Raw genomic sequence first — 22,293 nt, 5'->3', positions numbered from 1 at the left:
AAAGACAGTCTCTTCAATAAGCGGTGCTGGGAAAACTGGACAGCTACATGTAAAAGAATGAAATTAGAACACTCCCTAACACCATTCACAAAAATAAACTCAAAATGGATTAGAGACCTAAATGTAAGACTGGACACTATAAAACTCTTAGAGGAAAACATAGGAAGAACAATCTTTGACATAAATCACAGCAAGATCTTTTTTGGTCTACCTCCTAGAGTAATGGAAATAAAAACAAAAATAAACAAATGGGATCTAATGAAACCTCAAAGCTTTTGCACAGCAAAGGAAACCATAAACAAGACGAAAAGACAACCCTCAGAATGGGAGAAAATATTTGCAAACAAATCAACAGACAAAGGATTAATCTCCAAAATATATAAACAGCTCATGCAGCTCAATACTTAAAAAACAAACAACCCAATCCAAAAATGGGCAGAAGACCTAAATAGACGTTTCTCCAAAGAAGACAAACAGATGGCCAAGAAGCACATGAAAAGATGCTCAACGTCACTAATTAGTAGAGAAATGCAAATCAAAACTACAGTGAGGCACCACCTCACACCAGTTAGAATGGGCATCATCAGAAAATCTACAAACAACAAATGCTGGAGAGGTTGTGGAGAAAAGGGAACCCTCTTGCACTGTTGGTGGGAATGTAAATTGATACAGCCACTATGGAGAACAGTATGGAGTTTCCTTAAAAAACTAAAAATAAAATTACCATATGATCCAGCAATCCCACTACTGGGCATACACCCAGAGAAAACCATAATTCAAAAAGACACATGCACCCCAATGTTCACTGCAGTACTATTTACAATAGCCAGGTCATGGAAGCCACCTAAATGCCCATTGACAGATGAATGGATAAAGAAGATGTGGTACATATATACAGTGGAATATTACTCAGCCATAAAAAGGAACGAAATTGGGTGATGTGTTGAGACGTGGATGGATCTAGAGACTGTCATACAGAGTGAAGTAAGTCAGAAAGAGGAAAACAAATATCGTATATTAACGCATATATGTGGAACCTAGAAAAATGGTACAGATGAACCGGTTTGCAGGGCAGAAATTGAGACACAGATGTAGAGAACAAAGGTATGGACACCAAGGGTGGAAAGTGGCGGGGGGGTGGGGGTGGTGGTGTGCTGAATTGGGTGATTGGGATTGACATGTATACACTGATGTGCATAAAACTGATGACTAATAAGAATGTGCGGTATAAAAAAAATATATAATTCAAAAATTAAAAAAAAAATTTTTTTTCTCTTCAACTGTGAAGGTAATATATGAACACTGCCAAAAAAAAAAATTCAAGCAAAACAAGTAGATAAACATCAAAAGGTAACGCTTTCCTGTGCTAGAGATGACTCAATACTGGTTTTGTGCACGTATGCAATCTCTAACAGTATGTACATAAACAAGCAGTTTTATGAATATGTACAATTTTCTAAAAACACAAATGGAAGCACATTATAGATGTTCTGTGCACTGCTATTTTCATTTAACAATATCTTAAGAAACTGTTCCATATAAGTACACTACCTTACAGTACTTCACTGTACCATGGTTAATGCCCCCATTCATGGAGATGAAGGTTGTTCACTGGTTGTTGCTATGGTAAACAATGATATAAACCCCTGTTCCCTTGTATATGTCTTACCTACAGAAAAAATTCCTATAAGTGGAATTTCTGAGTCAGAAAGTATGTGTATTTTTAATTTTGAAAGATACTGCTCAATTAACCTCTCAAAGGTTGTACCATTACATTTAAGCATGAGTGTGACTCCTTCCTCAAATCCTTGACAACAATGTATAATCAAACACTTTGATCTTAGTCAATCTGATAGGTTAAAAAAAAAAAAAGTCATCTGCTTTAATTTGCATTTTTTACTGAGGAGGAAAATTGAGAATCCTCTCCTATGTGTGTGTTTTAAAGTCAAGTTTACTGAGATATACTCAACCTTTTAAAGTATACACTTCCATGATTTTTGACAAATATATATACAGTCATGGGGTAACCACCACCACAGTCAAGATGTAAGTCATTGTCATCACCCCCCCCACACACAAAATTCTCCTGTGCCTCTTTCTCCATAGCCAATCCCCTCTCCCTCCATCTCTAGCCCCTGGCAACCACTTTCCATAGCATAATACTTGTGAAATCCATCCATGTTGTTACATAGGCCAGTAGTTTGTTCCTTTTATTACTGAGCACTATTCAATTTTATGGACATATCCACTGACTAGTTGGTAGACTTTGGGTTGTTTCCAGTTTTTGGCTGTTACAAATAAAGCAGCTGTAAATGTTTGCATTCAGGTCTTATGGACTACATTTTCATCTCTTGGGTAAATATCTAGGAGTGGAACTGGGTACAAATATGTAGGAGTGGGTCATATGATAAATATGTTTAACTTTATCAAAACTTCCAAATGGTTTTCCAAAACAGTTGGGCCATTTTGCATTCCCACCAGCCAATAGGAGAACTCTAGTTGCTTCACATCTTCATCAACACATGATATGGTCATGTGTTTAATTTTGAAATTTTAGCTATTCTAGTAGGTGTGTAGAAATAACTCATTGTTAAAATTTGCTTTTCCTTAATGACTACTGATGTTGGTCATCTTTTCATGCACTTTTGGGCCATCTGTGTATTTTCTTTGGTGAATTGTTTGTTCAAATCTTGTGTCCATTTTAAAAACTGGGTGGTTACATTCTGACTACTGAATTGCAGGAGTTATTTTTAATACATTCTGGATACAAATCATTTATCAGATACATATTTTGCAAATATTTTCTCTTGTAGCTTGGCTTTTCTCTTTCTTAATATATTTTTAGGAGCAGAAGCTTTTTTTTATTTGGGTAAAGTTCAGTTTATCAGATTTTTCTTTTATGGTTCCTGCTTTGTGTGTTTTCTTCTTGAAGTTTAATAGTTTTATCTCTTAGGTTTAGGACTATAATCTATTTTGAGTTAGTTTTTGTATATAGTTTAAGATAAGGGTTGAATTTATTTTTTTCTCATATGGATGTCCAATTGTACTAGTACCATTTGTTGAAACAAATGTCCTTTCCCTATTGAATTACTCTGACACCTTTATCACAGATCAATTGACCATATATGAGTGGGTCCTATTTCTAGATTCTCCTGTCTGTTCCACTGATCTATATGTCATTCCAAAGAAAATATCGTCTTGCTTTCCTGCATTTAAACATTAGTTGTATTTTGTTTGTCTTTTTCTAAAATCTTCTTGAGCCTTTCACATCCTCCATCTCCATTACATCTTTGAGGAAGTTGTTCATGTAAGTATACTATCCTCTGTGTAAAATAAGACTTCTTTTACAGGCAATTCTTGCAAGGCAATTCTTATAGGCAATTGTTCTTCTACAGGCAATTCTTCCAAGGCTAGATTTAATACTTAGCAATTTGATAAGCAAATCTGCTTATCAAATTTTTTCTGATTATAAAAGTTGTACCTCTGAAAAACTTTAAACACCCTCCATATCTAGTGCCTAAGAATCCAGAGTACTTACAGCCACTTCTGTTCTGAGATCCAAAAGCTACTGCTGTCTCAAGTCCCTGTCTTAGGAGAACCTGCCTGAAGCATCCCTATAAGCAAAGATGAGAGTGGGAGGAGCAGACAGGAAGGTGAGCATCCATCTGTGGTCTCCATTCTCTGGGAAGTCCAGATTGTGGTTAATAGTGACCTTACTAGTTCCCAGAGGGATCAATCCTTCATCCAAGCAGTCTACTCTCTCCCAGTCCTGGTCATCATTTGTCTGCTCCCCTTTACTGGTGGCTAAAATTGGAAGTATACAACGTGCATGACTCTGCCGCTTCCATGAGGCTAGTCTTCAAACCTTGGGGCTGTTTCTGCAAGCCTTTAGGTCTTAGAAGTTGTCATGAAAAATATCTATTACTTTAGGGTTTCTTAGGGAAGAAGCTCTTGCTTGCTTTTATTTATGCCGTGCTGTGAAAGGGTGTGAGAAATGAAGGTCCCAGAGGAGTCAGAAGGATGGTTCATGGCTGGATCAGATATCAGTGGGTGAGGCATGCTACTGTAACTTGGTGCTTTAAAGCATCGCAATTTAATACCTTCCATGTGTTCTCTATAGCACCAACCTGACTTTAAACATTAGTAAAACAAACAAACAAACAAAAAACAAAATCAAAACAAAACCGGAAAAAGTTACAGGATAAGAAAAGAAAAAATAGCAACACTAAACTTGCATTCCTTCACTACCACTGTGAGAAACTAATAAAGACACACACACATACACACACAAAGGGACAGAAAGTTTCAACAGCACAGAAAATGAGGCTCACAGTGAACATTCTGCCTGTCCCCAGAGGAATATCCACCAGGCAAAGCTCAGGTGAAGCCCGGAGGAAGACCCACCTGGGGGAACAATGCGATAGGCGACGGCCTTCCGCCCACCCTAGAGTATAGCCGAAGCCACCCCAGGGAGGGGTGCCATGCTGCGCTGCTCCTACCCAACCAGAGCACAGCTCAGTATCCTGAGATTACGATCCGGGCAGTGAAATGAGACTGGGACAGAAGTGGAGGGGTGTCTGTTTATATAAAGGGAAGTGAATTCAGAAGGGGAAAGTCCTAGAAGAAACATGAGAGTGACAAGTGAAGAACCACAGCACACTTCAGATTAACCAGGAAGTAACTCCACTTCTCCCAGAACCATGACCAAATAGCAGAACCCAGAGAAATCTTTTCATGAGTACAGGTAGGTCCACACTAAATGAAAGATTTAAGAGCGCCAGAAAGTTGGACGGAACCATGTACAACAGTGCTCTAATATCATGTGAGAGGCTGATTCTAACAGGACTCAGGAAAACTGCAGCAGAGCAAGGAGAATCTACCCACAGTGAAGTTAACTGCAAAGATTTATAAATGTCTCTGTGTTCAGGTTTAATGAAAAAGAAGATAAAAAAGCTGATAAAATACTTTTCATGAAACACAGAAACCAGAGCACTCTAAAAACATGTCAGAAAGCATCTGTTCTGTATTATAAATAAAATTCAGAAAAATATGGATGCTGTGAAATAAGAAATCAAAGCAAAAAAACAGAGTGAAATAATAAAGGTGATAGCTGAAAGGTAGAAATGAAAAGAGCTAAATAAGTTAGTAAAAACACTGAAAATTCAATTACGAAATTAAAATTTGCATTATAAGCAGCAAAAAAAAAATCAGCCCAAAAGAAATTTAAATAAATAGCATGGATATAGGGTGCAAGTTTTAGAATTTTGCTATAATGCAAAGAATCAAGAGAAAAACAAACATTAAAAGATGAAAAATGAAGACGATTTATTTTTTTAAAGACTGAGAATTGCAGAATAACAAACAGAAAAAGAATTTGTTTTCCTTTAGAAAAATACGTGTGGAAACTCCTTCACTGGACCCCAACATGTATAAGAGAATGACTATATGGTGATATTTAAAGTAGTGGAAAGGAAGAAATTTTCTCCTTACATGGTTATTTGTCAATCAGATAAGTATTTGAGGAAAAGGAGAGTTAAGTTTCCTTTTTGCATGAATATATTCCAGATGGATTTCAAGGAAAATAAAAAGTTTTTGTAGTCCTGAAACGGGTAAGGTCTTTTAGGGCATAATCCATCTACGAAAAAGACTGACTTCATAAAAGATTTGACTTCATGAAAATTTTAAATATTCATAAGGCAAAACAAAAACAAAAGTACCATAAATAAAGTTCAAGATGATAATCTGAAAAAAAATATTGGTAACATAGCCTCCATACCTAAAAAGGTCTTAAATTCAAAAGATGAATACATCAATAGAAAAATAGGGAAAGAACACAAACAGGCAATTCATGAAAGAATAAAAAGTGGTAAGAAACAGGAAAAATGGCCAGCCTCCACCAGAATTATTTTTTAAAAATACTTATAATTTAAACGCAAAAAAGTAATAGAGTATGGCAAGGATGTGTGTGGTAAAGGACACTCACCTCAGACTTTGCTGACAGCAAATTTGGGAATATCAATTAAAGGCCTTGAAAACATGTACATACCTTGACCCAGCAATTCAACATCTTAAAATAAACCCTAAGGAAATAATTAAATATGCATATAAAAATTAAAAATAGGGACTTCTCTGGTGGCACAGTGGTTAAGAATCCACCTGCCAATGCAGGGGACATGGGTTCAAGCCCTGGTCTGGGAAGATCCCACATGCCATGGAGCAACTAAGCCCGTGCACCACAACTACTGAGCCCACGCTCTAGAGCCTGTGAGCCACAACTACTGAGCCCAGGTGCCACAACTATTGAAGCCCACACGCCTAGAGCCCATGCTCCGCAACAAGAGAAGCCACCTCAAAGAGAAGCCACCTCAAAGAGAAGCCCGCGCACTGCAACAAAGAGTAGCCCCCACACGGCAACGAAGACCCAACGCAGCCAAAAATAAATATAAATAAATAAATAAATTTAAAAAATTAAAAATAACAGCAGCTAACATTTATTGACTAACATGTGGAGCCTCTGGACTCAGCAACCCACATGCATCTTTTCATTTAATCCTCCCATTATTACAGAGGCAGAGGCTATCACTACAGATAATGAGATAGAAGACTAGACGGGCTTAAATAATTTGTGTAAAATCAAATGGACAAGCCGTTTAATTATAACTTGCTTAACTCCAAAATGTACACTCTAAACCTCTGCTATCCTGTCCCATAGGGATGTTCACCTGAGTGCTTTCTAGAATGATGAAGAACTCTAATCAGTCTATGGATCTGGGAATAGGGGGCTGACCTACACAATATATGACCCAAAAAAGTCGCACTTTAGAGGAACCTGAATAACATAAAATAGACACTGTATTGTTATGTGACAGAAGACTGCTATAAGCAGTATATATATGCACAGTGTGATTCCAATTTGTATTTTTTATGTTATATGATAGAATATTATATTTAAAAGGTGACAGTCATATGATGAAACGGTCAGTAAAGATTGTCTCTGGTCTGCCCGACTTTTATTTTTCTTCTTTTCTACTTTTTCTATTTCTCCAAATTTGCTACTATGACCACTCATAACTTTTAATCAGAAAAAGGTATTTAAAATCTATACAGGGGGGGCTTCCCTGGTGGCATGGTGGTTGGGGGTCTGCCTGCCAATGCAGGGGACACGGGTTCGAGCCCTGGTCTGGGAGGATCCCACATGCTGCGGAGCGACTAGGCCCGTGAGCCACAATTACTGAGCCTGCACGTCTGGAGCCTGTGCTCCGCAACAAGAGAGGCCGCGATAGTGAGAGGCCCGCACACCGCGATGAAGAGTAGCCCCCACTTGCCGCAACTAGAGAAAGCCCTCGCACAGAAACGAAGACCCAACACAGCCATAAATAAACAAACAAACAAACAAATAAATAAAAATTTAAAAAATATCTATACAGGGGACTTCCCTGGTGGCACAGTGGTTAAGAATCCACCTGCCAACGCAGGGGACATGGGTTTGAGCCCTGGTCCAGGAAGATCCCACATGCCACGGAGCAACTAATCCCGTGCACCACAACTACTGAGCCTGCGCTCTACAGCCTGTGAGCCACAACTACTGAGCCCACGTGCCACAACTACTGAAGTCCGCGTGCCTAGAGCCTGTGCTCCGCAACAAGAGAAGCCATTGCAAAGAAGAGAGGCTCCCACTTGCCGCAAATAGAGAAAGCCCGCACAGCAACGAAGACCCAAGGTAGCCAAAAATAAATAAATAAATATTTTTAAAAATCTCTTATAAAAAACTATACAGGGAGAGACAGACATGTACTGAACGTGCACAGACAGAGCTGTCTATATTTTTTAAATGTTGAGCTAAACCTTAGAAAGATTTATCTTTACTTAACATACGGGGGGAGAAAAAGTAAACAAACAAACAGTACACACATGGAAGCCACTCTATTTCTAGGAATCTACAAGTCTTCCTCCTCTTCACTCTTCAAAGACTAACGACCTCTGTTGCCAGGAGGTAGGGATAAGGGGCAGCACTTGGTATGACACTAGCAGGAGGCCACACCGCATATGCTATGAGTAATTCTGGCAAGCTTTCTTAAGGAATCCTAATCAGCAAAATACGATGTTCTCATAGTCTGGCTCTTCTATTCTTCCTCCTACCTAAAGTTCCCCAATGTATCAAGAGTACACAAAGCCAACTCCAAGTGATCAAAGGAAGCCTCTGGTTTTACTTAATTCTAACTCATATTTTCAGTAATAAAAATGCACTATTCCATTTCTGAGAGACTGACCAATAATCCAAATCTTAGTACCTGGTACATAATAGGGCATCCAGTGAATATAGAACCCAGAATAGGGAATGAATGCTTCACACTCAGCCCAGCCATGTCAGGGAGAGGCTTCGGAGTATAGGAGCCATACTTTTTTACACTCTTGGCTAACCCAGTATAGTACAAGTACCAAGAACTGATGAAGATGAGAGCATGTTCACAAAGGGGAAGGGAGACAGGGCTCTGCCTTCAGGTCTGGAGTTTCTCTGGCCTAATGGGTGATCCCTCAATTCCAAGATCTCATGTTTAACTTAATTGATCCCTCAATTCAAGATCTCATGTTTAACTATCTCATGTTTAACTTAATTGATAGTAAGAATCCCAGATACCATTCTCAACACTTTTGATTAGATCTTGCACTGTGGTCATCTCTCAGCTCTGGTTGAACCTCAGTTTGGGATCCAGTCTATCTGTAATGTCCTCCTGGCAGAGACAGCTGGCCTTGTGACTTTTCAGCCGCTGGTTTTTATTTCTCATGACATTTCTGAGATGGTCATGATTATTTTGTCTGCCCCTAGGAAAACTGAGGAAGAGAACAGGACAAATATCTTGTTCAAAGGTCACTAAGGGAAGTGATAAAAACAAGATCTTTTCATACCACTCTTTGCTTAGCACAAAAGAGCTAAGACGCTTCTTTTTTAAATTAGCAAACCCGTCTAAAATGTCGTATTTCTTTTCATTAGTGTCACCTTACATAATCATCTGCTGCCTCTGAAATCTCTCTGCCCCTTTGACTCCCCTGTATCTAGCTCGTTACAAAGTCCCATTGATTCTCTTTCTCCAATTATTTTGAGCCTGTCCTTTTTTCCTGACCTCAGAGCAGCTATCTGGTTCAGCCATTGATCAGGTATGCTCTGCCTAATCTATCCCAACTGTCTTCTTCCTCCATGTGATTCCATGATCAGATGTGTGCTCCACATTGCTGCCAGCATTACCCTCCTAAAACCAGCATCTGATAGAGTTACACCTCTGTTGGACATACTTTTTTAAAAAAATCACCCAGTAGCATTATTTCAGAAAAGCACTCCTCCATCATTCTATTAATAATCCTGCTCAGTCCCCAGGGTTCTATGGACTAACCCCTCACACACCCTACTCGCCCCACCACCACCAACCTCCTAGAGGTGGCATGGGATCACCAGAGACGGGCACAGGATCCAGGCCATCGGGATCCATCTTCTGTACGTCATGTGACTGGCCTGAGACTGTGAAATGAATCATGTGAATGGCCCCCATATGGACCAATCAAAATCCGCCCTGGGACCTTCTGTCAAAACCGTCAAGAAAGACACTCTCCTTTCAGTGATACAAGCTTCAAGGACCACTGAGGCTGGATTATCTGGGACCTTCCCACAGAGAATATAGTCAATATGAAGACAAGTAGAGCTTACAAATAATGAGAAGCCAGAAGAAAGGAGTGGGAAAGCCTCCAACAAACGTGGAGTCACCAGACCCTGCCATGCTTCTGTCATCTTGGACTCACCAGTAATGTGAACAAATAAATGACTATTCTGAATTGTCTTCTTGACACTTTTGTGTAAAAAGAGTACTAACACATACAACTCCACTACTTTGAAATTTTAATAGCATCTTACTTCCTACAGAGAAAATAAACCCCAAACTCCTTAGCATAATATTCAAGTTCCTCAACCAAAGGGGCCATTTCAGCTTTTCAGCTTTCACTCTCCTGTTCCAGCCTCAAGTACTTTGAAATATTATAATAATAATATTACTACTAGTGAAATCAATACTCTTGGTTCATGACATGTCCTGAATCTGAATTATTCTTCTGTTCTCTCCTTCACTACTACATCTTCTAGATCCAGCTCCCACTGGGTGCCAGCATCGTATTTTACATTACAGCTTTCACACACATGCATAACTCCCCCTACCTGGATACTCTGCAAACAAAGAATGACTCTTTCTAAAGTTTCATCTCTAGCACCTGACAATCTGCTTCAGAGAGCAGACACTCCACAAATGTTTGCAGCTCTGATTGGAAATGAAAGACTGAGGATTGATACCTGTTAGACTCTTCATTCCTTCTTACATTAGAACTTTTCAAAAATTAACCATATCACCGTACAACGCAGCAACTGCACTCTTGGGCATTTATCCCACAGAAACAAATTAATCTTCACACAAAAACCTGTACACAGTGTTTACAGCAGCATTATTCACCCCCAGACTAGAAATAACCCAGCTGTCCTTCATAGGGTGAATGGCTAAACAAACTGATCTCACTGCAACTACCATACATGAGACTTTTGCTTACAAGAGGCGAGTAGCTCTCTCAAAAAGAGATAGTTTTTCTGATCAACATGAGAGACGATATTTCTATACATATAAAAATTATTTTCAGAAACTGGGATGGCAAGAAAAAAAAAATGACAAATACTAACAAAGAGAAGTGTCCCTGCCCAGAACACTGAGCGGGGACCCTGAGCAACAGTCTATCTCTTAACAGTGCACAGCTAGGCTTCCATGGGGATGAGTAACAGCCACGGGTCTGTGAAATCTGATCTGTTTGCCATTTAGATCCACGTGACTCACCGAGTCTGCATTCATATCTAAAAATACAGGAAATCTGCATTCATATCTAAAAATACAGGAAATCTGCAGCCTAGGCAAATTTGGCTCATCGGCTCATGGGTTTTTGATTCAAATGCTGCACATTTAGAGATAGTAGTTTTATATTTATACCAGCCAGCTGCAAAGGAGCTTCTGCTGCTCAAATGACAGAGACTAAGCGGAAACCTAGAAGCAAAGAGGATCAGAAGACTTATCTGCTTCTACACATTTTATCTGGGAGTCATGGGATGGCACCTCCTCAGTCACTGGGAACATGAGATCTGAGGTCCTCTGCAGGCTAGAAGGATGAGCTTCCTTGGGCAATGGGTGTGCCCCATGAAATGCCGGTCTCCAGAGGACAGAGGGAGTCATGAGCTATTAAAGACAGAGTAGGGTGTGGCGGTCACATGAGTGGTGGAGCGCTACTTGGACTGGTGGCAACCAAGTCCACAGAGAGGGTGTGGCGCTTTGGACCGGCCATTTTTTGTTTTGTCCAATTCCACTCAATGTCTCTTCCAGTAATGCCTGTAGCCATGACTGCTGGTGAGTGGGTCAGTTGATTTCTGGGATTTACCTCTTGGACACCCAGATTCCTTCTCAAGAGGCTCCCCCTTCAACCATTCGGAACTGCCTGGCAGAGCCACTGCACTCACCCATCAGGATACTCAGCAGCTTCTGCACTCTGGAATTGACCCCCACGATTCGGTAGAGCCCTTGCTCATTGATCCCTGAGAAGAGAAACAGTGATGATTTAATTAGAGGCACGTCAGAACACAAGTCAGGCCAACCCAGCCAAATGCACTTTTTTCATTTTCTCGGGCCTTCTAAAAGCTGCTCTAATTAAAGTTCCCTGTCACTCAGCTCTGCTCTTAGCGAAGGAGTGGGATTTAGTACAACTGTCTAGGATTTCATGGATGTGCTGCACACTTCAGCCCTCGTATTAGTTCAGTCATCAGAGGGGCAGGAAACCTCCCTCTTCTCTTGCCAAGGCAGCATCTGAAGAGTTTTGAAAGATGCGAAATATATACTTTTAAACATGTCATATTTAACCAGTTTTTTAATTTAAAAAGACAAAAATGAAATGATAAAAAAAATTCGTACTACAGAAAAGGATGAACACTTTACAGATTACTTTCACATAGAGAAGGCAAATATTGAGGTGTTGGGGCATTTTTAATTTTGGACACTATTAGCCAAAACTGAGAAATTAGAAAATCCATTCATTTGTGGTGCAAATATTCTTCATAAAGAAAAAAGAGGATCACCTTTCTTGAACCCAAGAAAACATTCAAATAGAGTAAAAGGGGTTTACCTTCAAACACCCAAACAAAGAACCAAAACTAACCCGCCTCAGTACTTTGTTCATTTAACTGCAAGGATTAGATCATCACTGTATCATTTACATTCAGACCAAGTGATGTGAAATGACTTTCCTCCTGCTGGTCCTAAGCCCATCATATCTGACACCTCTCAACTAACTGGTCTCTTGCTGCCCCTTATTCCCCTGATGTCCATTCTCCACCCAGTACCCAAAATGAGCTTCTCAAAGTGTCAATCAGTTCAAACCATCTCTTTTCTTAAAAACCTTCCAATGGCTTCCCATTGCATCTGGATCACAATCAAAACTTACCATGGCCTGTAAGGCCCTACATGGTTGAGCACAGGCTCACCTCTGACTGCTTTATCAACCACCTTCATGCTGCTCCAGCACCGATGGCCTTCCTGTTACTCCAATATACAAAGCTCATGCCTCCAAACCTCAGCCTCTGCACAAGATTCCCTCTACCTGTAACACTCTTCTCCCAGATCTTTTCATCATTTAGGTCTCAGCTTACATGCAACCTCTTCAATAGAAAGCATCCCAATGACCAACACTATTGGCCACTGCCTTACCCAGTTTTCTTTATAGTAGTTAACAGTATCTGAAATCATCTTTCTTATTTGGTTTCTTGTTTGTCTTCCCCCACAACTACCATGTAAACTTTAAGTACAGTGATTCTGTCTTCTTTACCATTATATCCCCAGCACCTAGATCAGTCTACAATACAGGACAGAATGAATAAAACATTCATCAGTTTTGGACCAAAACAAAATTTCCTGGAAAAAACTTGGGAAAAGGCTGATTCTGCAGTGTCTTCAACAAGACCTCTACAAAAGTGGAACTGATAAACAAAAGGAAGTGGTCTGGAATGAGAGGATTTTACAGCTCAAATGGATTGTAAAAGCATGTACATGAGGACTTCCCTGGTGGTCCAGTGGTAAAGAATCTGCCTTCCAATGCCGGGGACGTGGGTTCGATCCCTAGTAGGGAAACTAAGATCCCGCATGTGGCGGGGCAACAAAGCCCTCGCGCCACAACTACTGAGCTCACGCACCTCAACAAGAGAGTCCACGTGCCGCAAACTACAGAGCCCATGCACCCTGGAGACTGGGCACCACAACTAGAGAGAGAACCCACGTGCCACAACTAGAGAGAAGCCCACGCGGCACAGCTAGCGAGAAGCCCACGCACTGCAACTAGAGAGAAGCCTGCGTGCTGCAACGAAGACCCAATGCAGCTAAAAAAAAAAAAAAAAAAAGCATGTACATCATCCTGCCTGCTTCACCGGCTAGGAGACCCTGGGTCTCCTAAGGGATGGGCCCCAAGTTACTGAGTAGCAGAACCATTATTCAGTCATGTGGTGGCTTGAAGGGCTTATCCTTTCTGAAACATCTCTACTTCTTTTGTCCTTGTGCTTTCCTGGAGCTTGACACACTCCCAGCTCCTGCTGGATGATTAACAGACCTCAGAGAGTATGGGAAGTCTGTTCACCTCTGGTCACCACCAATATGTGTGTACATACACGTACTGCAGTAGGGAGACAACCTACTTCCTTCCAAGCATTTATGCAAAAATGGCATTTAACACACACTGTCCTTGATTCCTCTTTGTGCTAAATGAAAACTTCTCTAGCTGTTACAATACATCATGTTCATCCTCATTTTAGAGGGGGAGGGGACAAGGAGGCAGAGGCTAAGAGACCAGACCAACTGGTGACCCTCTTCTTCCTCTACTGCTTATTGCACATATTTTCTGGTTTTATATCAGAAAAAGTCATCCTCCTGAGCTATGGGTTTGCATTTATCACACAGATTCTGTGAAGGATTTTAAATGATTAGGTGGCCCTCTTGGTTTTGGCGGCTGAAAACTGAGAGACAAAGTGGTCGGCCCACCTCCGGCACGTACATGAACTTCATTGTAGAGGGGAGGGGACTTCTGTTTTGCACTCATTTTTGGCTCCATTTTTATGCCTTTACCTTTGTTAACCCTGCACCTCTGATTTCTCATTCTTTTCTTTTAAAATGATGAGCAAAAATCAAATGGCTGTTGAAAAATTACCTTAGTAATACATACTTTAAAAAAAAGTAGAAACTGCAGTTATGGAAAATAGACAAATCCATGGAAGATAGAGAAAAACAGCAGAGACACCCACTGACAACCTGTGCAGGTATGATCTCTCCCCTCCCCACTATCCCCAGAACCAGTTCAGAGTGGGCAGGCTCTTTCATAACTTGCATTTTTCACTTAATATATAATAATGAAAATCTTGGATTTCAATAAATGTATTTCCACTGCATTTTTAGTGATTCAGTGTTTCACTGCATGCATGTAGCACACTGTTGATTTAACCAATTTTTGAGACATTTGGCCAGTTTCTGATTTTTTTACCTTAACACCATTGTATAAACATCTTTGTGGCTCAAGTCGGCCCATGACCTTATTTCCTCAAGATCAGTTCCCAGAAATCTCGCCTACTACTTTACATTCTCTGCCTATATTTTACATATCTTTGCAAGCTACCTTAACTCTTCATTGAAGGAAGGTATAGCAGAAATAAGGAAACATCCAAAAGAATGTTAGCACACATTAAAATAATTACCTTGGAAAGAATACTTTTTGACTAGATACCTAGGAATAGAACTTATAAGGGTATTTTTTTTTTTCTTCCCCTCTACTCAGTGCTTCATAGCCTTTATAAACATGCTTATATTTCTGAACTGGCATATTTCTGTTTCAAAAGACAGAACTTCCTCAAACAAATAAAAAGGGCTGGAGGGTTGAGAGGCTGTAGAATAAATAAGATTCCCATCTTTGACAATGGTTCAAATCAAATCCAGTGGAAAGACAGTGATCAGCTTTTCTCTGCGTACAACAGACAGTGCATTCAAAGCTCAAAACTGCCAGAACTGAGGAATCCCCTCTGCGGCGATCTTTGTGGAGGGGATGGAGATCACGGGGATGAACCAGCTTCCCTGACCTCAAAGCGCTGTTCCTATGGACCCAGGAAAGGTCAATGTTTGACAGGCAGGGCCTGACTGCAGCACCACGGCAGGAAAACAGGGGCCTGACTCCTTCTCCCTACCCAGATAGTGCCCAGGGCAGGGTTCCTAACCTGGGGTCTACAGACCCCAAGAGGCCCACTAGAGAATTCAGGGTGTCTATCAACTTCCATAGGAAAACAACCACACCTTTATTTCCACTAACCTATAAGTGAAATTAAACATTTCCTTCCACTGCAATATAAGCAACAAATCACAGCATTAGCAGTACCTGCAACTTGGTCAGAAACCACAGATATTTTCTGAACACGTTACAGTTGTTACAGACACCCTGAACTATCACTATTTCTGAATTATGCTAGTTATCAGACCCACCGCTGTAACTGAAAGTGTTAACAAAGAAACACATATATTATTATATCACAACCATGGTTTTAGTATTTTAACTGAATTTCAGTAACTGGATTCCTTATAATCCTATGTATTTGATATGCATGCATTTAAAACAATCTTCTGATCAGCCGAAGAGGCTGACAACTAAATCAGCTGAGAGCCCCTGCGCTTCAGAGCAACAGGACTTGTGGAAACACACCGCCAACGGCATTTGGAGAGTTAATGAGTCACTTGAAATTGGGAAACAGCAGGTAGCAGGTCTGCCACCTCACCAGATGCGTAACCTTCACTGAGAACAATGCCATCTGTTGAACTACTTTACCTCTGGTTTCCACAGCGTGGATGCATTTCCTGATGATGTTGAAGCCAATGCTGTCCAACTGTGCAGCTGAAAGAGGAAGAAAGGGGCAGTCAAGTTGCTAGCCGTGCACACCAACCCCGGAACAGTGCTTGACGGACCCAGAATGGCTCAGTCCCATGGTGCGGCCATGTAGCCTTTTCATTTTTTCCACTGAAAGTACAGGAATGATTCAAAATGTAAAATTGCTGGCATTCATGGAGAGCTTACCATATGCCAGGTACAGTGCTAAGTACCATTCTGCACGTACTATCTCATTTAATTTTCATGGTAACTCTCTGCAAGGTTATCCTCTATTTACAGCTGACGAAACTGCAGCACAGAGTGATGAGCACTTGACTGAAGGAGCAACTAAGCAAACTTTAACTTGTCTTGTTATTATCAGGAGCTGTAGGACTAACTGCCTGTTGGTCTCCTTCAAAAAGCATAAAGTAAATGTTCAATAAATGTCAGGTAAGTGCTCCACAGAGCTCACCTTGTTTAATCCTAGCAAGTCCTCTAGGTTGGTACTATCATGAGTCCCAAATTACACATGAAGAAACTGAGATTTGGCAAAGCTAAATATCTTGACCAAAGTTGCAGAGTTAATATGTGGGAGACTCGCTCCAGAGCCTGTACAACCTTAACTGCCTTAGAAGTGACTGAAAAATAAAATAAAAGTAAACATTAAAAAAAAAAAGTGACTCTGAGTTAAAGAGAGGAATAAAATTCTGCTCAGATGACTAGAAAAAAGGAAAAGTGACCAGGAAGAAAATTAAAACAGCCAAGGACAAAGAAGCTATCTAAGGAAAAAGCAATAAGGCAGAAGAGCCATCCTCTGTGTGGTAAATCAGCAGGTGGTGACAGCGTTCTCCATCTGCTCCAAAACCCCCTAATGTCACTAAGAAAATAAATGACAAATAGCAGCAACTTTTTCCACAGCATAGAACCAACTGCCAACCTGGCAACAGGGCTGGAAACACACCAAAATTCATCCCCATGCTTTGGTTACCCAATGATTAGATGTGGGTGGTAATCTTTAAGAATGGGTTCATCTTTGACCTCCTTAGGATATCAGGACAAGACATTCTACAAACCAGTGTTCCGAGTGGAAAAGGGAATGGCAGAAAGGAGGAAGGTGAGTATTTATAAACATTTGTCATCATCCCAGGGCAAGAAATAAACTTGTAAAATATGAGAACTGAGCTGAACTTGAACTCAGCTTGGATCTAACCCAAATGGAATCTTTCCAATTCTTAATATATATGGGTGAATGTAGGTCCAATGAAGAAAAAAATTCTTTAAAAAAATAACTGAAAATTCCCCAAATCAAATTAAAAAGGAATTCTAATTTCCCCAAACTTCTCTTCCCAAAGAGAATCCAGCTCTTGCTCTTACATGTGTACTTATCACTTGGTGGTACTTATATACTTGGCCTCTAGGATAGTAAGTAAAGTACCAGAAAAGGAGGAAAACAATGTTCTTCTTCCTGGAGACCACCTGCTACACAAACCATTGTTCTTATTCCCTTAAAGCTATAAGGAGCCTACTAACTCAATCCCTTGCTTCTTCTAGTATGAACCAAGTGTTTAGTCTGCAAATTGTGTTGTATCAAGCTTTCTGACTCAGATCGAGATCATTCTTCCAAATGAAACTCAACTCATACCACAGACTTTTCCCAAATTTTGTAACAAACTGTAATACACAGTCTAAATATCTGTTGGAATCTAGGCAAGATTTTTTAAAAATAACGACCTTATTGAGATATAATTCACATATTGTAAGGTTCACTCATTTAAAGCTTACAATTCATTAATTTCTAGTATATTTACAAATATATAGATCACCACTCTCTACATAACATTTTCATCATCCCCCATGAAAAACCTCATACATATTAGCAGTAACTCCCTATTTCCCCCACTCCCTCAGCTCCTAGAAACCACAAACCTACCTTCTGTCTCTATAGACTCGCCTATTCTGGACATTTCATATAAATGCAACCATATGATACACTGTCTTTTGTATCTAGTTTCTTTCACTTAGTATAATGTTTTCCAGATTCCTCTATGTTGTAGCATTAATACACTTCATTCCTTTTTATGACTAAATAATATTCCATTGTCTGGATATACCCCATTCCATTTACCCATTCATCAGCTGTTGGTTTCTGCTTTTTGCCTATTATGAATAATGCTACTAGGAACACCTGCGTACAAATCTTTGTGTGGACGTATATTTTCATTTCTCTTCAGTATGTACCCAGGAGTGGAAGTGCTAGGTTATATGGTAACTCTATGCTTAACTTTTTGAGGAAATGCCAAACCACTTTCTAAAGCACTGGACCATTTTACATTCCTGCCAGCGACATATGAAGGTTCTAATTTCTCCACATCCTTGCCAACATTTGTTATTGTCTTTTTTATTATTGCCATTCTGGTGCATGTGAGATGGTATCTCATTGTGGTTTTGACTTGCATTTCCCTAATGACTAATGATGTTGGGCACCTTTTCACGTGTAGGGGAGAATTTTCATTCCTTTATACAATAGTCAGAACAGAGCCTACTGGCAAGTATTTGTTAGAGGGGAAATTACTTTCTATACTTAAGGAGGTTTCCCAAATGTCCATAATGTGATTCAATAGTCAGTTGAAGCCTTTTGGTTCTTCTTTTGAGATGTGCTTAAGAGGATCCTTGCATAGGAATGATAGTCAAAGAAGTTTGGGAGATTAAGAACTGCAGTTGTGGACAGTGCTCTGGGGAGCTGCTGAGACAGATCCCAAATTTGGAAATTTTAAGAGTAGGTTTGTGAACATGGTCTTGTTGTAGGCATTGATGAACTTCTGTTCTGGACAAAGAGTATTTTGCTTCCTTACCCTGTGAACATGGATAAAAGTTTTGAAAAATTGGAAATAACCTGGCAGCTGACAGTGATGACCCCAGTGGCCAGAAGATATGTGCTCATAAAGCCACCAGCCCAACTAGCAGAAGAAATATGGACAAAGCTAGATATAACCCTGTAGAGACAAATCAGTCCTTGACCTTTTCTCATGGAACTGTGGGAAGCTGGATTCTTTTCTAGGTAAGTAACAGCTAATGGAAGAGAACACAATGGAACCTCCCAAGTATATCCAGAAAAAAACTAAATTCCACTAACCTACATTAACTACAATTATTTATTTTGGAAAATGGCAAAGCAACCCCTCGTCCCCCCCTCCACCAAATCTCTGAATAAATGTTCCTTCTTTGGTTTTCCCAACATTAGAAGCTCTCCATTTTGTTTTACACCAGCAAACGCCTTTTCTTGAAATAAATCTTACACAGATGCTACACATAAAGGCCTTCCACATTACACGTGTAACAGTATTTATTAGTATATATTAGATGTCTAAGTCCAAATACATATAACAAATTCACATACTGCAAAGTCAAATGCTAAGAGCGCAAGGTAACTCTCTATTAGCCTCTAATGTGTTCAAGTTGCGTACTGATAATTATTGCAGTTTTATAAACAAAATTGTGTTAAGAAATGGAATTCATAGCAAACAACAGTTCCCAATAAGGAACTCATGAAATACAGTTTACCTATCATTATTCCAAATCTCTGAACTGGAACTGGTATAAATTATTACACTGCCCCCTGCACTGGCACTTCCCTGTATCTCTCTGTCTCTGGTACCCCCACCACCACACACACACACACACACACACGCACGCACGCACACGCACGTACACAGGTTTGACTGCTACTCTCATCAACCTGAGTTTCCTGCTGATGTTATGATTAGGTTACTAATGATGAACAACTGCTTTCTTATTTAACATGTACCGAGTACCACTGATGTGATAGGGACTACAGTGCATCCATAACCAGATCATTAGTCCTGATCTCTGTCCAGCAGGTACATAATCTAAGTTAATTGAGATCTCCTACTTGGAAAATCCAGTTTCCACTAAAAGGTTTAGAACACCATCACCACCGAGCAGAGTTTTCTAATGACAGAAGAAGTCTGAGCAGCTCGCCAGATGGAAGCGGCTGTCCTTAATCCCTTCAAGCAGGTGATTCAGCTCTTTTACTGAGCCCAGGCTCAGAAAAGGTCAGGGATTTATTTGCAATTGCTGTATCCTTATAATCTCCAGAAATAATCTCTCATTAAATATCTACTAGGTTTGCATTATTCCCTTAATTTGACTGGTGATGAATTGTTGCAGGGCCGGTGGCTCCCAGGCCTGACACCCACCGTCTGGCAGTTAAGGCTTGGACCAGCTTACCTTCCTGCCTCACCTCCGAGCTCACCTCTGCCCAGGTTTACGCACACGGCAGGCCAAACAGTTGTCGTATAATGAATGTTCACAGAGCTCGCACCAAACACTCAGGCTGACCCACCAAGTTAGAAAAGGGTCATCCTCTTAACTGTCATGTCAACTTTTGAGCATTATTTGTCTGCTTTTAGAGAAAGGAAAGGGCCAGGGTCACACAAACCTATTTTCTCAAAGCTCTCTGGAGAACAGGAGGACATGAGACAGGTGGTTTGACTCTCAGCCAACCTGGAGAATATTAGGGCTGAAGTGGGAGGAGGAGGCCTGGCAGACCACTGGGGCTTATGCTTATCATGCCCAGGGCATGAACTCTGAGGAAGGAGGCAGGTTAAATTCAGGAACTGACTGTTTTACTGCAATGGGCTTAAAACAAGAACATACTGTAAGGTTCAGTCAAATTGTTTAAAAGAAGGAGGCTGGCGCGCCAGGTGCAGACAGGATTTTAGTATAACCTTCAATGCCCTGTTCTGTAGCTTCTAGTACCTCACACTACCTCATCTGACACTGCCTGGCCTTTAAAAAAAAACAAAACCAACAAACAAAAAAAAACAAAAGAGGTATGTAGGTGATGGTAGAGGGTGAGAACTCCAGTAAAATCATGAGTCTAACCCTCAGCACTCCCCTTCTTTCTTACCCCCCATATCCAAATTATCACCTCAATTTTACCTCCTACTGAGTCTCAATTTTATCTAGTTCTCTCTGCCTTCACCACACCCACCCTGGTCCTGGACCAGGTCCTGGTCATCTGCTACCAGGATGGTTGCAAGGCCCTCCTAACTGGTCTCTCCACACCTCCTCTGGCTCCCTCCAAGCTGCCCTCCACCCCGCAGTCCCCATGACCTTGACAAAACCAGACCACATCACCTCTCTGCTTAAACACTCAGTGACACCCCACGGCTGTTGGGACGATAACCCAAGCCCTTAACATGGCCCACACAGCCCTGCATGGTCTGGCCCCAGCCTCATCTCAGTCCCTCCCCCGTGTCTCAGCATCCCAACCACACTGGCTTCCTCTCCAAGTATCCAACTGACCACGATTTCTCCTCAGCCTTTGCACAAGCTGTGGATTTCACCTGGGAGCCCCTTGGCCCAAATAACTCAGAATTCTCAGGTCTCCCCCATCAAGTATCATCTCCTCATAAAAGCTTCTCTGACCCCTCCACCTAGATTAAAGCCTCCATCATGCACTTGAATATAATGCCATCAACCTCTCCTTCAGAGTATGCAGCACAATTACAGGTTTACCTTTATTAGTACAATCCTGGGAATTCCCTGGCAGTCCAGTGGTTAGAACTCCGCGCTTTCACTGCCAAGGGCTCAGGTTCAATCCCTGGTTGGGGAACTAAGATCCCACAAGCTGCGTGGTATGGCATGAATGAATGAATGAATGAATAAATGGTATGATCCTGCAAAAAATGTCTGTCTACCAAACTAGATATGCATTCATAAAGGCAATGGTCCATGTATAACTTTACTTATTTATTTTATCCACTACTATATCTCTGTCTTTCACTGTCCCCTATAGTGCTAGAAATGAAGTGGAAGCCTGTAACTTTTCATTTGGTGTAATTTTTCATTTTGGATGCAAGGATAGGTAAATTGGTGACTGAATGGTAGGAAGAGTTGCTGAGGGGCAGTGTCTTAGAGTCAAAATTACCTTTCAAACTTCAACTGATGTTAAACCCTATGAAAGTAGATGAGTTAAGTAAGCTTCTGGTCCTCAGCTATTCCATCTTTTGTGAGGATATAGAGGTTAAATAAAGAAATGAATGGCTTAATCTAACCACTTCCTTCCTTCCTGTATCAGTACAAAGAGGTATTACCACCAAGCAGTACAGCCCCAAGAATCAGTCCGAGAGAAGGGAAAAATGAAAGCTGTGCAAGCCAAGACATGGAATAGAAGAGCTAAAATCAAGTTTAGGTTTCCTGGACACTTTTAGAAATCTTTTGCTTGCCCACTGAGGCATCACTATCACTGTGCTGCATGTGGTATGAAACTAGGCTGGCTACTTCTTTCACGTCATACTAACTGAGCCATCTAAA

At 40.7% G+C, this 22,293-nt stretch overlaps 1 protein-coding gene across 3 annotated transcripts in view; it reads right to left on the bottom strand.

Annotated features, from left to right (window-relative positions):
• Window positions 1-22,293, bottom strand: part of ARHGAP26 (Rho GTPase activating protein 26) — a 474,900-nt gene that overhangs the window by 185,401 nt on the left and 267,206 nt on the right. For all 3 annotated transcript variants that reach the window (XM_068536090.1, XM_068536092.1, XM_068536091.1), the window contains 2 exons: window positions 15,916-15,981; window positions 11,534-11,608 (listed from right to left, as the gene is read on the bottom strand). In XM_068536090.1, the coding sequence (XP_068392191.1) occupies window positions 11,534-11,608; window positions 15,916-15,981 (141 nt within the window). The remainder of the gene's footprint in view (window positions 1-11,533; window positions 11,609-15,915; window positions 15,982-22,293) is intronic.

The sequence above is a fragment of the Eschrichtius robustus genome, chromosome 2 (genome assembly GCF_028021215.1).
Source record: "Eschrichtius robustus isolate mEscRob2 chromosome 2, mEscRob2.pri, whole genome shotgun sequence".
In the NCBI taxonomy this organism is placed as follows: domain Eukaryota; kingdom Metazoa; phylum Chordata; class Mammalia; order Artiodactyla; family Eschrichtiidae; genus Eschrichtius; species Eschrichtius robustus.
The sequence above is the reverse complement of the archived record's forward strand: the minus strand, read 5'-3'. Positions and strand labels throughout refer to the sequence as shown.